General features: G+C 41.1%; 1 protein-coding gene across 1 annotated transcript in view; it reads right to left on the minus strand.

Annotated features, from left to right (window-relative positions):
• ITPK1 (inositol-tetrakisphosphate 1-kinase) overlaps window positions 1–16,243 on the minus strand; it is a 140,564-nt gene that overhangs the window by 56,605 nt on the left and 67,716 nt on the right. The window contains exons 3-4 of the mRNA XM_031066173.1: window positions 14,977–15,102; window positions 7,070–7,187 (exon numbers count right to left, since the gene is read on the minus strand). Coding sequence (XP_030922033.1) covers window positions 7,070–7,187; window positions 14,977–15,102 — 244 coding nt within the window. The remainder of the gene's footprint in view (window positions 1–7,069; window positions 7,188–14,976; window positions 15,103–16,243) is intronic.

Genomic DNA, 16,243 nt, shown 5'->3' on the forward strand with positions numbered 1-16,243 from the left:
ATAAGTGAAATGGGAGCCAATTTTAGATGGGATGTTAGTGGCCCTAGTGGTAAAGGAAAGCATCCTCCCAGGCAGTGTTACCATCAGCTGATTCCATGCAACCTTGATAAAGCCTTAAGGTCCTGCTGGACTCTACATGAGGAGAGATTCTAATCTCACCAGGCTTACCACATGTTGGCTAGATACTTATCTGAGAAACTGTAAGGGGTGCTAATTTCCTTGTCCACACCAGAAAAAACTGCTTCTTCAGCAGCAAAAGTGATATAAACACATTACACCAGAACTGGAGTAATATTCTATCAGCCAAACACTGGTTTCCAACTCAGATGAAAGGTCCTATTTTTCAAGACTTATTTCTTGACCTTTGATCTTGTGACAATATGAGTAGAAACACTGTGAAAAGCCACTTACTGCAAAAAGTATTCCCAGTTAAGTTTTACATCTATACTTTGAGCAATTTATCTTTCAATGCTCCTTCATTACTTTTTCTAGCACCCAGATACTTGGGAAATTTGGATGTCATCCAAGGAAATTGCTGCTCAAGAGGATCAGAATAACTTGAAACACAACCATGCTGGAATTTAAAACATCTAGTTTATTCAGTGAAGACTTCATCATGACAAGAAGAATCCCTGCTCCTCTTTTCCTAATTCTAGAGAGACAGTAATCCTCAAGAATTAATCAATGTTCTGTTCATAAAATCAAAACTGGAGATGTCTTAGGAATGCACTATGACCATGGAGTGCAGTTATGGCTTATTTTTACCCCATAAAATGCAGATTCAGTTGATGTTCAGATCCACCCAGGCCCTTAGCACAAAATTCATAGAAGCTCTCATTTAATAGACATAAACCTTTTCACTTTTTCAGCTTTATCAAGTAGAAAAACGCTTTGAAATTATGCATGTAGATATAAAACAAAAGTTTCCAACACTGGTATGTAATAAATGGATAAAAGGTCCAGCCTTGTTTCTTTTGCTTATCAGATTCAGATAAGCAAACCAGAGTGAAAGTGGGGTGCAGATTCCTCATATCTGGTCAAAGCAGCACATGAGAGTTAAAGAGTGCACCCAAAAATAACATCTGAACTTTTACAGGCAGGCTTATTTTGAAAGCTCGGTGGCCATTAAGACTACTAGGATCCAAGATGAAGATTGTTTGTTGGTTCAAGGAGCTCTGACTGGCACACTGTGAGACAAAACAATAGAATGTTTTCTGTATTAATCTCTGGGCTTTGTGCCTGTTGGCCTGCAGAGTCCCTTGCACAGCCCCAAGCTGATGGATCTCAGGAGGCCAGTGGCAGCAGGGCTGGCTGGCTGCCACTCCTGCCTGGGAGAACAGGGACTGTGCCCATCACAGCCACAGATGCCCCCAGCTCCCTCCTACCTATGCTGGGACAGAGAACTCAGCTCAAAATAATGAAAATCTGAAGGGGAAAAGGAGAAGCAGGAAGGGAATGGAGACCTTGTTCATATTTTCTGATAATGAAATTGCTAACTTTCAACAGTCTTACCCTGGAAAATCCTTTTGTAAACTGCTTTAACAATAGCAAGACATGGTACAAGACAGAAGATTCCAAGTTTCTTTTGGATCTTCCCACTTTCTTTTCCTGCCACCTCTCTCAGGACAGGATTAATCCTTTGGAAGCAGCTGCCTAGTTTCAATTTCAAAGCCAGGGCTTGTTATCATAACACCAACATGCTGATGTCTCTTTGTTATCCTCCTCCTCCATGAATGAATGAGCTTTTATGAGAAAGATGGCAGGTGACACTTCCCTGGGGCAAATGTCCCAGTGTGCTTCCAGTTTCACAGAGCAGGACTGAGGCCTACCAAGTGCTGGCAGCTGGGTACAGAGACTGCCACGTGGAACACTGCTGGGAGCTGAGGCACTTTGGACAAACTGCTTACAGTCACAGAGAATATCAATTCCATTCCAACTCCTCCCTTCCACACAAGTGTACTAGTTTTCAGACAGAAATTAAAATCCAGTGAGTGAACACAGACCACACATTTTGAGTGAGGTAGTAAGACATCTATCTTGGTGGAAAGAGAGCATACAATCAATAAGGTAAGGTTCTGCACCCAAAAATGGGTGTGGTTATTTACAGTAGCTGGCATCTGCCCTCTAACTAAAGACACCTTACTGACATGTCCCTGCATAAAGAAGTGAGTGCCAGGTGGGTGATTAAGAGGCATTAAAATGAAAAGAAAAATCTGGCTTCAATATAATAGGAGCTTCAAATAAAAATAAGAGGTGTCAGAAGTTGACCTGTGTGACTGTTCTTCTCTCCCCTCTGACCAAAACAGCTCTGAAAAGTAGGCCACAGCAAAAAGAGGCTACAGTTTCAAAAGGTGAGTGCCTAAAGCTATGTATATACAGCTATTTTCATGCACTTTTAACTGGGTGGCCTGATTTTGAGAAGCTCTAAGTATGCACTGCTCCAACAATGTACATGCTCCATAATGTCCAAAAACCCCATCCCTGACTATCTGCTTTGGTGTTGAATTGTAGATTCAGTTTTCTACTCAACAACAGGTCCACACTTTCTGTTAGAACAACAAGCCAGCCTCCACAGCTTGCTTGGCACAGACACTTGCTGTATGGGAGTAGTGTTTGTACACCTGAAGATGCATTTCTGCCCAAAGCAACGTGGCATCTTGGCAGGCAGATGAGTGCCAGGATGCACAGGGGTGACACTCCATGTCCAAAATCATACAGCAAGGCAGAACCAGCACCAAATAGAAAACCCCAAGCCCTAAATCAAATGCCTGACTCATTTCATCATACTGAGCTTGCCTCCTAGTAACAAAAGATACACTCCTGTGAGAGGAGTATTTCTAAGACAGAATCTGATAAAAAGAAATCCAGGGAATAGAGAAGGATGCTGTGATCTGTTCTGTAATACCCCCAAAATGAGAAAGAAGCACATACAGCAGCAACTCCGCATCTCATATAATAGTAAACAATCAAACATAAATAATTTTTATTACATGCCAGGATGAAAATATTGAAGCTAAAGGGCTGTATACTGTTTAGAGTGTTCTGAGGAAATAGCTCCCATACTTCAAAGACAACTGCTAGGAAGAGAGAAACTAAGGAGTTGCTGCTCAGCTTATGCAGGAGTTCTCATTTCTAGGAGAGCTTCACAAAGACTATTGTCTGTACAAATTTTAGATTTCTAGCTAAATTTAAGAACAACAAAATTTTAAAACTATAGAAGAAAAAGCCAGGAGCAAGTGTTTAAAGAAATGAACTTCAGGGTCTGCAAGTTCAAACGTTATCAGAGAAACCAATAAGTCACTTGAGACAGAAGAGGAAGCTGAGTAGATGGGAACACTAACTAGATAGCACACTGAATGAGTAGCATGTTTACTTCACTTTTCATTTAAGTTCCTTCAATTTGGGTTATTACTTGTAAGATAAGTAGGGAAATTCAAAAGCTTTCAATCTTTAAACAAAAATGTAATATGAAAAGCTTAGTGAGTGCCCAGTCACAGTGATCATCCATTACCATCTTAAGCATAATTTTAAGTGTCAGATTTTGAATTTCAAACCTGAAGGATCACAACTTTTCAACATACATCAGAAAATTTAGTTATTTTCATTAAGTTAGAGCTTTAAAAAGGCTGACACGGTTCCCACCATACAATACCCTGTTAAAAATGAAATTTTTACTAAATAATGCTCCTAATCTTTCACCAAACATCACTGAAACTGATCAAGAGCACTTTTATGTAAGAAGCAATTCTTCAGAGGTAAGTAAACAAAGCAATACAACTGCTGAGAGAACAACTGTGACACCAAAAAAAATCTATTCAGTGATTCATTTCAACATACACCTGATGGCTCATACAGGACACTAACTGGAATGCAACCTTTAGTTTTTCAAATCTTTTTTTGAAAAGATTCAGAAGCACAGGTTGCAGAATAACTAGCTCTTTTAGAGCTTGCACTCAAATTAACAGAGACCAGCAAAAAGAGGAAGTCACAGCTCCAGCCAGACTATTGGTTCGAAAATAGAATCCTTTAAAATCAAAGTTAAAATATCTCTTAAAGCTATTTTTTTTCCCAGAAGAGAGTCCTACTTCCTTCCAAGGGAGATATCCCTGTCTATACTGAATAAAGAAACAATCCCTGCAAATCACCTCGGCGCTGCTAGGAGCATGCTAGCACACCAGGTTCAAGGTTCATCCTGGAGCAGGTTGCTCAGAGAGGTTATGCAGCATCCATCTGTGGAGAAACACAAAAACCCAACTGGACATGGACCTGAGGAACCTGCTGTAGAGATCCTGCTTGGAACAGGGACTTGGACTGTATATTCTCAAGAGGTCTTTTCCAACTTCAGTGATTGGGCAAGTCTGTGAACCTTCTATTTCCACAAGGAGTGAGTGGTTACTGTGTCAGACTAGGACATGGAAAGCCCTGGCTCAACCCCAGGCTTTCCCTCAGACCACTGGTACAACTCTGGCCCAGCTCTCCTCCACCTCAGTTTCTTTAGCAGCCACGGACTGGTAGCAGAGACAAGATGTGCCTCAGCCACAAAGTGTCCCAGCAACCACTCTCAGGAGGCTGGGTCAGAGTACTTATCACTCAGGCACTGGACTCCGTGAAGAGCAGGATACAGGACTTTCAGAACCTAACAATGTCCATGTGCCCAGTCAAGACTTTTCAAATAGGGATTCCCTTTTTCAGGAAGCATGGAGAATTCTCTGGCAAAAGGACAGTGACTTGGACATCTGAAAAATAATTAGAGTTAAAATCAAAGTGTTTATGGGGCCCTACTGCTGCAGAATGCAGTCACCTCAGCAGAGCACATGGTCACCCTCTCTTTAACCTAACTGGTGCAAATCTTTCATTATACAGTTGTCATAAGGTCTACAGGGTTAAAATAAATCCTCAGTGTAAACTGAGGATCATAAATAAAGACGATACTTCATTTATAGTTACTTTAAAACATAATTGAAATAGAGGCAATAATCACTGAAATCCAAAACTGATCTGTAAATAAAAACTGAATTTTCTTTTGAAGGACTTTGAATAGCAGAAGGCTTCTCCTTACATATAAACTCAACCCTCCCAAGTTTACAGCACTCCTTCAGAAGAGACAATCCCTTGCACTGAACTTAACCCATCACATTAATTTTGTATCCTGTGATAAAAAAGGCTCTCTAGTTACAGCTAAAGACTAGGATATTATTTTCTTAGTAGTTACTTCCATAATGAAATTCCAGAACAATAAAGATGTGGGTCCTAAGAGTTCATGCTATTAACAGATGTATTGCTTCTTGTTTGGGTTATCAAGTGCTCATGGCCTTGGGATATGAGATGGCAGCTGCAACAGAGAAAACATAACTTAGGTGAAAACAAGGAAGGGGAGAAAAACCCACAGCACTGCCTAGAGAGTGGGGTAACTTTTACTGCAGATCACCATGTGCAGGAATACAGAGGCTGATCTACTTAGGCCAGAACAAGAAGTTAGACAATTATTCATCTCTCCTGAGATTTCCCTTGCTAAATACAGAGTTGGTTCAAGGTCTTGGTCATGATATTTCTGATTATGAGACAGAAATAAGACTGGGGAGGAAAGTGGTGGGGGGAGGGGGACAGAGGGTCAGGGGAAATAATGGTTACCAAACACTGCAGCAGCCAGTGACAATAGCTTAGGCCATTCCTTACTTCATTCCTCAGCTTTGTTAACAGCTTCTTTTTGAATTGTCAGTTTTACCTGAATTCAAATTTCCTTTTTCTTTTTCCTCCTTAAGGACTTATTTATTTTTCTCATCAGTTTGACCAAAGCAGGTTGAAATATGCAGAAGACAAACTACTTGCAAAAACTGGATGCCCTCCCAAATATATTGTTCTTATAGAGATAACAATAGTACTGATAGCAATTTAAGAAAAAGAAGAAAAAAACCAAACTCTACTGAATCTCTCTGCGCTTAGAACAAAATTCCAATCACTCCCTCAGTGCACAGGTTTCCCTCAGCATCTTTCTCCCACTCACAAACAGCAACAGCCACTCCAAAACAAAATCATTCTGAACTAATTGAGGATTTTTTCCCTAACAGATTCCAAAAGACAAGAGGGAATGCTGTGAATTATTAATCTTATTTCTACATAAGAATGGTGCCAGTGTGGCCAGGGAGGTTATATGCAAATAATATGTCCATAAATCCACAACTAGAAAAATACAAATTGCTGACCTTCTTACCTGCCCATCAAGACAGTGATAACACAATCTCAATGGCATTTCCAAACACATCCCATTAGAACATAGTTCAGAAATGCAATTTCCCCCCATTACAGTCGTCTAACATATGAAAGAGTTACCTCAGAGCTATTCTAGATTTAAATTCAAAAGCCAATAAATGTTTCAAGAACATGACAGCAGCAGAAGTAAAATGGGAATGAAAGACTAACTTGACTAACTTAACTCAACAGTTACAATGGTTAAAATGAGAAGGTAACAGAACTATTCAGGTTCAAAAGGCATGACTCCTAACATGGAATACAACTCAAATGATACCACTTAAGGGCAATAGTTTATGTCAGGTAACAAGCCAGCACCAGATATGCATTTATGTTCCTCCAACAATTAGCTTGTGCAATAGGCTTCCAGTACTTCTCAAAGACCTTAGCTCTATTTACACTTTAATTTCTTTTCCAAAACCAGTTTTTCTTTCTCCCTCAATTTCAGGCCTCAGGATTCTTACTACAAGCTGCTGAGTTTGTACAGTCATTTCAATTTACCAGCACACAACAAGAAGACAATGTTTTCCAGAAGATTTCTGAGAGTGCTCACTGTGGTGTGGTAAATATGCTCCCCATTAAATCCACATCATATTTTTAATCAGTTACAAACCTCCTTCGTGTATATGGAAAAAGAAGAGCACAGGATTCCAGAGGGCAATCCTGTGACACAGGAATGCTTCAGTGTTTGTGCTCCCATGGAGAGACAATGCAAGGGGCACAAAACCACTACTTCAAACTTCACATCCAGCCTCCAGAAGGAAGCTGCTTTCTTCTCTAGTCACAGTAAGAGCCCCCAGGAGCACAGATATTGGCCTACCTTGCATGTATGCCTCTATTCGCCGGATGAGCTCGTACGACTTGGATCGATCCAGGAGTGTACGGATAGCTGGGAGAGGGTCTAGGATAATGGTCTCTGGATGAGCATCAATGTACTCCTGCAAAACAATATATAGGAGAAAAAATGGCATTAGGTTGGCTGAAGAGTGTGGAAAAATAATGAGAAGAGAAAATAATGGGGAAGAGAATGTATAATATTAAAAGTCCAGCTTCTCTTCAAGGGGAGCCAAATGGACTTTGGCAATGCAGAAAGTCCCCAGACAGTCAACACTTGAAACAAACACAAATGTGACAGCTAACCGGTTTAGATGGCAAATTCCTCCTCTATCAGGGGCAAAACCTCTGCTGCAACCACATTAGCTCACAAGGGAGCCAGTGGCAAAGTGCCATAGTAAGAACTGAGAGCAGGACTGAGAACAGCCATTAGGAGAAAAAAGATGGCACACAGCTATCTTGGGGTCAGCCTTGCATTCAATTACTGCATGTGAACATCACAACTATCTGAACTAGGCTCAGAAATACATCTGTGTTCTTTTATGTTGTTTTTATTGCTGTCTTCTAGCTGGGCTGAAGACAGTGTTAAGGGCTGAATGATAAGGGCTGCATTTTTTTTTGGCAGAGCTGAAGAGATTGCTGCTTCACTGTATCTTCATTGCTTGCTACTTCTCTATGTTCATACTCTCCTTTTCTGACTACAAGAACAAAGTAAAGTTAATGACCTCACAGATCTTCACCTTGGGAACTCAATTCCCTGTTCACTGAGGTCATGACTGCACTGCTGCATCTTGGCCAGGAACACAGACACAGCTGCCAGGTATCAGCCTTGCAAACCAAACAAAACTTCCTTCTGTTTCTTAGAAGCTGAATTCCTTCATCATTGCCCCAACCTGGCTCTATAAAGTCTGTGGGAAACATACATCCATCTTACTCTACTCAAAATCAGACAAATATATGCAAAGTTAGCATCTCTCTTTGTTTCACCCAACTTCCCAAAGCCATCCTAATGTTTCCACTTACTTTTTAAAATCTATTCATGCAAAAGCTCCTACAATTAATAGACTTCCATGAAGTTCTACTTCATTTAAATTGATTTTTCTAAGAAGAAAACATACTACAAAAGATACTTCAGAGTATGATGAGATGGCCTCAGGAGATGCACTTCGCTGGAGAGAAAAGAATGGCACAATCTATTCCCTGAAAGTGATTTTGTTCCAGATACTACCTGGGGATGCAGACTTCTCCACCCCAGCACTGGGAACCTGTTGCTTCCTGGTGACTACATAGTCTGAACTGATGGCTGCTGAAAGGAGATTATTCATTTGAGGCTAAGAGGATCCAGCATTGGGGTTTAAAGAACCTACTGCACCTCCCCCAAGACACAAGCAGCTTTCCTTCACAGGGCCTGAGGCACCCCTCAGTAGCAATACTTCTGTCTGACATATTTGGTAATCCCTGCAGAACACAAAGAATAAACTCCCCAAAGATATGTTCAACCTTGCTGCCTCATGGGGAAAGTAAGGGACAGCCTTTCACACAGCTGGTCATCAAGATTGTCAGACCCAGCTGCTGTCTCACCCTTGCAGTACAGCCTGGATAAAAAGCCTCATCAGCTCAGTGGAGCAGAAGGTGGGTTCATTTCCAGCCACTAAACCCCAGAACATACAGTTTTCATCAGTCCTCTGTCTACTAGTACTTCCAGAGTCTAAAGCAGAGCAATCAGCTTTCAAATACAGATGAGATTTTTATTCTTTTCAGAGCTAGAGTATCTTATTACCTAATGCCTCTTAAACACCCACACATGTCTATGCATACGTGCCCTTTTATGCAGCAGCCCTGTGGAGCTAGCATGATCCAGTGATTAGGGCATTAGCTTGAACTTGCTGATAGTGAAACTGTACTTGAGTATCTCAACATCTCCAGAGTGTAACAAGGCAGCTTTTAGTCCCTCTGTGCCTCCGTTTGAAAGACAGGGAGTTACCACACTGTTTGTAATTCCCAGTACACTGAGAAGATGAGCTCCTTACAGACAGACCCATACCCTGATGGGGCAGGAGGCAAGCACAGCACCCAGACTAACATGTGACAGCTCTGAAAGTGGCCTCAGCAGAGCTCTGACAGCAAACCTCCTGATGTGTGTACGAGCTCTTCCTTTTACGCTGTGGTGACCACTCGTCTGCCTCAACCAGTCTCTGGTTCCACCTTAAGTTCCCTGGACTTCCATCCTGGCCCAGCCCCTACTGTGCATATACTGATCCTTCCCCTCTCACATACATTCCTCCTGCCTGTGGACTCCATTGCCTTTACTGTCCTCCCAGGACGGAGTGATTTTTCTGTCTCTCAGCTCCTTGTGTACCTTCCTGAATCTTCCTCATTCTCATCATCATTGAGAACTATCCTTGCTTCCCCAGGACTCACATATTCTACTTGTTAATTTGGCTCATGTTACTCTAATTATTTCCAGAGGGAGCCTGGCTTTTTTTATGCTTTCAGTAAGGGAATCTCACAGTGCTTTATTTCTAATGGTAATAGCCCTAAACCATATTTAAAGATCATCCAAGCACTAAGCTTGCCATAGCATAACAAATTTTACCAGGAATAAGGAACAATCTCAAGGCCATTCTAAACCAGTCAACATGTCAAGAGAAATGAGCATCTAAACTGACTTTCCAGTGACTTATTTCTCATCCTGTTGCCTTAAGGAGCCTCCAACAAGCTCTGTAAGGTAAACAAGAAATAACTGATGAAGATGAGGGAGGTGGGAGCTGTTTTCCAAAAGCCATTTGGAGTCTGAAGAACTTTAACAAATTACTCTAATGTCAAGATGAACTGCACAAATACAAGGCAACAGCCCCTTCAAACACACACTAAAGGCTTTTGAGCTTTGAGCAGATCAGCTTTCTTTACAAAACAATGAAATTTCTCAGCATTAAATCTATGTCAGGTGCTGTTCTCCAACTCTTCTCCATTTCCAGGCCTAGGAACTTGGACAGCCAGAAAGCACAGGAATGGCAAAACTCAGAACAGTGAAGATCGGTGTCATCTAAGGAAAGACCTCGAACTTGAAGTGTCTCCTAGAACTGATCTGGGGATGAGCCACACATCTCTCCTTTTAACTGAATCCAGAAACAGCCTCTTTTCAAAGAGACTCTCAATGCAGAACAAGATCAGTGTATTTGTATGTATCCTTTCTGTATGAACACAGCTAGAGATGAAGTGCTGAAGCTGTGCAGGGACTTCCAGCTTCCCCTTGGCCCTTTAGGCTGCCAGCACTTTCCCAGTCTCCCACACCTCTCACCAGTACATCATCAACACAAGCAAAAGAAAGTTTCAATACCCATGCAAGGAAAACTACTTTAAATAAGTAATTAAAATATCTGAACCGTACACCAATTATTTACAACAGGAAATGACAATAAGAAAAGTCAATTTTGTTAGTTTCACAGGAACAATTATGGTAGCTGATGTGAAACCTTTCATAAACTTTGATTCTTTACTAGAAACTGCTGCACACATCATGCACTACAAACACACTCAGTTTTCAAAGGCATATACTTTGTCTAGAAGGCAGGAACTGAGGTAGTTTGGTTTTCTTTCTTACCAAGAAGGCAGAACTGTAGCACCACTAAGTGACCCGTGAAGATCACTTGAGAGACTGGAGAACTCTTGATGTAGCCTAAGTAACAGCACTCTTCCCACAGCACAGAGTGGCTCCACTACCAGAAATACAGATCTGCATAATCATGTCAGGTTTCTGCCTAATTATTTTGAAAGCAGATGAGTTACTATAGACATGAACTTGAAAATGAAGCAGCAGAAGAAGGAAAAGAGAAACAGTGAAGCCAAGAGAGTACAGCAGTACTCTTATCAGTACAGCACAACCTTTCAACTTTGAACGTTCAAGTCTTCTCTCATCCTTCCTGCAAAACAACTCTGCTCTCTACTCTGGTGGATTTACTGAAGACTGATATCCAACAGCAGATTCCAACCACCCAGGCAACCATGTGGAAGATATTTAGGCTTTCCAACAATAGGTTGAAAGGGATCTGTCCTTGGGCTGCAGTTCAGCTTGACCCAGACAACATCTATATTTTCCTCTTTCTAATCTTTAACATAATAAAAGCAAACAAGAACAAACAAGGAATTTTAGCAGATCCTCCTTTGTTTGTATTCCAGGCCTGGTGTTAAGTTATGCTTTGTACCAGCCCCATTACTGGCAGAAGACCAGCAATGAAACTTGAAATCAGAAATAGACCAAATATTTCATGTTCCCTATTAAACACCTCTGGACATAACCCAGCACTTAAAAAAAAATACTTTCCTTGAGAAGCCTGTGTATAGATGAGAATAGAGCAGCTTGTCATTTTACCCAAAAAAGGTAGCTAATGATTTTTTAAAATATTTTAACAGAAAGTTGATATGGTATCTACTGCAAATAATAGGTCATTAGATGATAAGAGATTCACTGATTCATTGACTTGCTTTTATTACTAAGTAATAAAACTTATATAATGTTTTGTTTAATATTAAACAAAGTTCCATAAAAAATATTCCAAAAGAAAATAAGTAAGCAAAAGAAACAATAATGCCATTTGGATTTGTGTTTTCCCACATACAGAAACATGACAATGACTGCTTGTAAAAACATGTCAACATTTTCCAAGGGAGAAAGAGATGTAAACACAAGCTTGTCTAAAGCATTTGCATCAGATTTAGATTTAAAAGCTCCTTTTTGTTGTCTTAGGCTGTGATGGTCTCTTTTCAAGGACACCTTCTTCCAAAAGGGAAGGTGAAGGTGTATTGGGTCTTCAATAAATGCTCACTCCAAAATTGTCTCTAAGTCTAAAAGAGATTTCTGCAGTGGTTAGGAGGAATGAGGGGTGTGGCAAGGGGAAGGGGGAACTGATCTTCTCTGTTACATTTCTATTCTCTATATATCTCAAAGAAACTTCCTGAGTATTCAGCTGCCATGTGTAGCTTTCAGAAGTCCTTTGCTCCTTCATCTTGCAAAACCTACCCACAGGAAGCTATCCTAACCCCTAGCACTTGAATGACAAATTTTTAGTTAATTTTGCTGTCTACGAGGCTCTTTCAATAATTTTGCTGTCTACGAGGCTCTTTCAATAATTAAAGACATCATTATTTTTCAAATGTATAAACCACAGGTATTGGCCTGTAAATTCAGGTGTAAATAGACCATTTCAATTTTGTATTAACCTGTCCCTCCAATTAGGAAAGAATTAATAAGACATAATAGTCTCCTTTGGTTTTTTGCTTGCCTCTTCTCAGCTGAGAAGTCCCCCACCTCCTTCCCTTCCAAAATATCTCCCTCATTTTCCTTCCTCTTAGTCCCAAACCCTTCTAAGAAAGCTTCTCAATCAAGATTAGAAGAGTCCGTCCTGGACAACTCCAGAGTGGGAGAGTCAAGAGTTGAAGGGCAGCAGGGGAGGAAACATTTTAAATTTTCATCAACCTGATAGCAAAAGACTAGGCATAAGAACTGTGTCTGATCTGTCTTTTTAAGTAGGCTAATGCAAAGAGAACCTGCTCAGAAAAAGCTTTGAAAGACAAATTAATAACCCTATTGATTTTCCATCACTGGAGCTGTCATTTTGAATGCAATATGAAGCTGCAATGAATGAAGCCACCCATGCCCCTGTACAGCTATGAGAGGGAGCTGCTCAGAGAGCATTTTGCTCTAATGAAAGCCTAACAAAGATTCCCCAATGTCTTACAGGAGCCAAAACATACTCAGTTTTCAAAGCCATATACTTTGTCTAGAAGGCAGGAATGGGGGTAGTTGGTTTTCCTCTTTACCAAGAAGGCAGAACGGTAGCACCTGTAAGTGAAAGGCACCCTGGGGACTCTGCCTCTTCACCTGACCTCCCTTCCAGGTACCTCTGGTCAAGAAGGAACCACTGAGGACTTTAACCAGTTTTCACAGTTAACTAATTACCTGTGTTCAATCAGTCCAGCCCTGTGTTACAGTGGGTAGAAAGGGAGACTGACCATCATCTCTACTAATAATCTTCATGCCCCAAAATAAGGATTTAAGTGTCAAAAATCAAATAATAGTGTTTCTCCACTTTTCATCTCGTGCACTACAGTAGGTGCTGCATGCAGTCTTTGTTTTGGCTTTGGATGAGATCACCAGACACTCATCACTGATTTTCAGTGCAGTGGAGAACAGTTGCACCCACCAATATTCTCCTGAGAAACTGCACTCCATACCACATCCAACCAGCACAAAGACCTCAGAAAGCTCAGCCCTAAAGGTCTTCTGGAGCTAAAAATGCCACTGTCAACAGGCAACTCCTCCATACCATTTTCATTCTCCTGTAATTTTTTTTCCAAGGTAATTGAAAACAGTCAGGAAATGGCATGCCAAGAGGCTTCCTGTTCTATGAGCACTCTCTGCCAGACCCTACAAGGGCTCATCACAGACTCCAGAGAGCAGGGACACGGAGTCATGTAAACATGAAGCCAGTTTCCTCCTTAGCACTTTGCAGATTAGATGGTCAAGGCCTCTATAACATAGATCTGAAAAAAAGTCATTCTTAAAAAGGTCATAAATGTAGTCTGGCAGATCATTCCTCCTCCTGTGGTCAAGGATCCCCTGCTCTCTGCTTCCTGGAAGACTGCTTTATGGAGCCAACAGTAAGACTGCTGCCAGGTATCATCTTGCTGTCACATTTATATTCAACAGCAGGAAAAAAAAAGCATAATGAATTTTGCACTGTTTGGTCTGGTTAAGATCATCACAACTTTTTCAGTTAACTTAATCAACAATAAGGGAACCACACTATTTCCACTTGTGTGTAGGTGCCAGAAATACCACAGTGCTTATGTAACACCTCACTCATACAAACAGCTTTCTTGCAAGGGGACATTTTTCATTTTCTAGGTCACTCATTGATTTTAAGAGCCCAAAACAACAACCCTATACCACACACTTTATACTAAAGTATTCTTACAACTTCTTTTTCTTATGGAATATGCTTCTCTTAATTTCTAATGATTTTCAATATCTTAAAAGTAATACAGGACAGATGGAGACAGGCAGCAATTTGCAGATAGTTTCTGCCTTGGAGACAAAACTACATGAGAGTAAACTCTAAAAACACATTTTGGCATGTAATTCAACACAGAAAGGCCTGTGCTCTGCACCACTGGTTCCTGGTTATATGTTTTACTACTGTGGGAGCTTCCTGCATGCCAGTGATGTGGCACAACTCAGCCTCCTGCAGAAGCAAAAGCTTAAGGTCTTACTTTACTGGAGAGAGGATATCACTCAGATGTCTGCTCACAGGGGCAATACCCTCTATCTCATCCTCTGTCTTCCAAAATAAAAAAGTTTGGAAGGCACTGGGAGAGAATCTTTTAAGACACTTCTTGGGGAAAACAGTTCTCTGTTCCACACATCCTTCGTATTTCTGACCCTCAATGTAAACTTGAGGGGAAAAAATAATGTAACAGGATTTTCAGCACTGGAGGTCAGAGTCACTGACAGTAATACTGATGTTGCAGAAATTAGCATTCCAGGAACTGGGAAGACTAGACAGAACTGGGCACAACTAATTCAGTGGCTTCTGTCATGGAGGGACGCAAACACATGTTCCTCTTTGTGAGCAGCACTAATACTCTTGAAATGACATAAGAACATTTGGTAGGAAACCAGTTCTAACTAACCATACTGACACAAAACAAAACCTTCCCAAGGTGCAAGTCCATTTTAAACTGACAAAATCACTTTTGTTGGGCTATCAGCAGCAAGTCAGCAGTGTTTCAGACAACTCTTTTCATCAAACCCCTACAAACTGCACTGTAATCAGACTGAATTTGCTGCACCAAAATCATCCTCCTGCTTGAAATGCAGAAAGAATCACTTACCTGGAACCTCTGAACCAACTCCAGTGACTGGCTGTCATTCTGGTCTGCTTCAAGGATTACATCTGTCAGTTTATGTATGATCACATCCAAAGGGCCCTGATCTTCAATGGGTTTGGTGAGGTCAAGCTGAAGAAACCAGAGAGAAACATTTTATTAATAATATGGGGGCTCCTGTCCCTGCCACCACCCAAGGTGCTGCTGCCACACAGGTAACATTTACTTTACAGAGTGCCTTTGTTTTGGTATGTTATCCAAATCCTTGAGATTTTACACATCATTGAGTGTAAGAAAACCTTACTCAGACACTTATTTCTCAGCAGTGTAGCTCTAATTCCATGAAAAACAGCGAAGTCATCAGCAAGTACCCTCCATCCAAACATCTCCCTGTGCTTCTCCACCCTAAACCAACAAATGGCTCTTCAGCTCAGTTTCCTGGTATGGTCACACAGCTTCCTGCTACATTCACATACAAGCAAAAGGAATGAGCCAACAATGAGTAACACCACTAATAGAAGGAAGGTCTGCTGTGCCCACTGGGATTGCACAAAACAGGACAGGAATAAAGGTAACACAAAATCAAGTGAGTCAGGATCTGTAGGAATTCATCTGCTACTGAGATAGCTATTTAGCTGTTACCAGGAGGGGTACAGCTCCCAGACAACTCCCAATAGCAGACTTTGGCAGTTAGCTGGGTATGAGACAAAGATTTGGGGTGAAGTTTGCAGAAAGTCTGCTCCAGACAGCACAGGAAGGCCTGAAAACAGTGGCAATATGTTAGAGGGCTTGGTCCCAGTACCAAAACAGGGTTCAAGAGCAGAGGAACTACCCACACTGGAAAAGGATTGAGGAATTCTCTCTTGATGAAATATCAATGCAAAGAAGCTTACTGGACCTGTGTGAGATGCATGCAAGGATCCTAAGAGAGCTGGCCAGTGTTATTGCGAGGGCTTGAATTTATCAGGATATGAATCAAAACTATGGAGATTACGACTAAATCAGGCAAAAAAAAAAAATCTACCACAAGGGCGGTCTTGTTGCAGCAGAGTCCCACAGAGGTGGCAGAATCTCCATTTGTCAAGATGTTCAATACCTGACTGGACAAAGCCTTAAGCAACTTAGTCTAGATTTAATGCCGAATCTGCTTTGATAAAGATGATGCATTGCAGACCCCTAAGATGCTCACGGAACTTGATGATCCCATGAAGCTACTCACCAGATTTAACATTAGTTCAGTGTAAGTCACAACTGGCTCATGTTCAACACACCA

This window comes from Geospiza fortis, unplaced genomic scaffold (assembly GCF_000277835.1).
Source record: "Geospiza fortis unplaced genomic scaffold, GeoFor_1.0 scaffold23, whole genome shotgun sequence".
Classification (NCBI taxonomy): Eukaryota; Metazoa; Chordata; class Aves; order Passeriformes; family Thraupidae; genus Geospiza; species Geospiza fortis.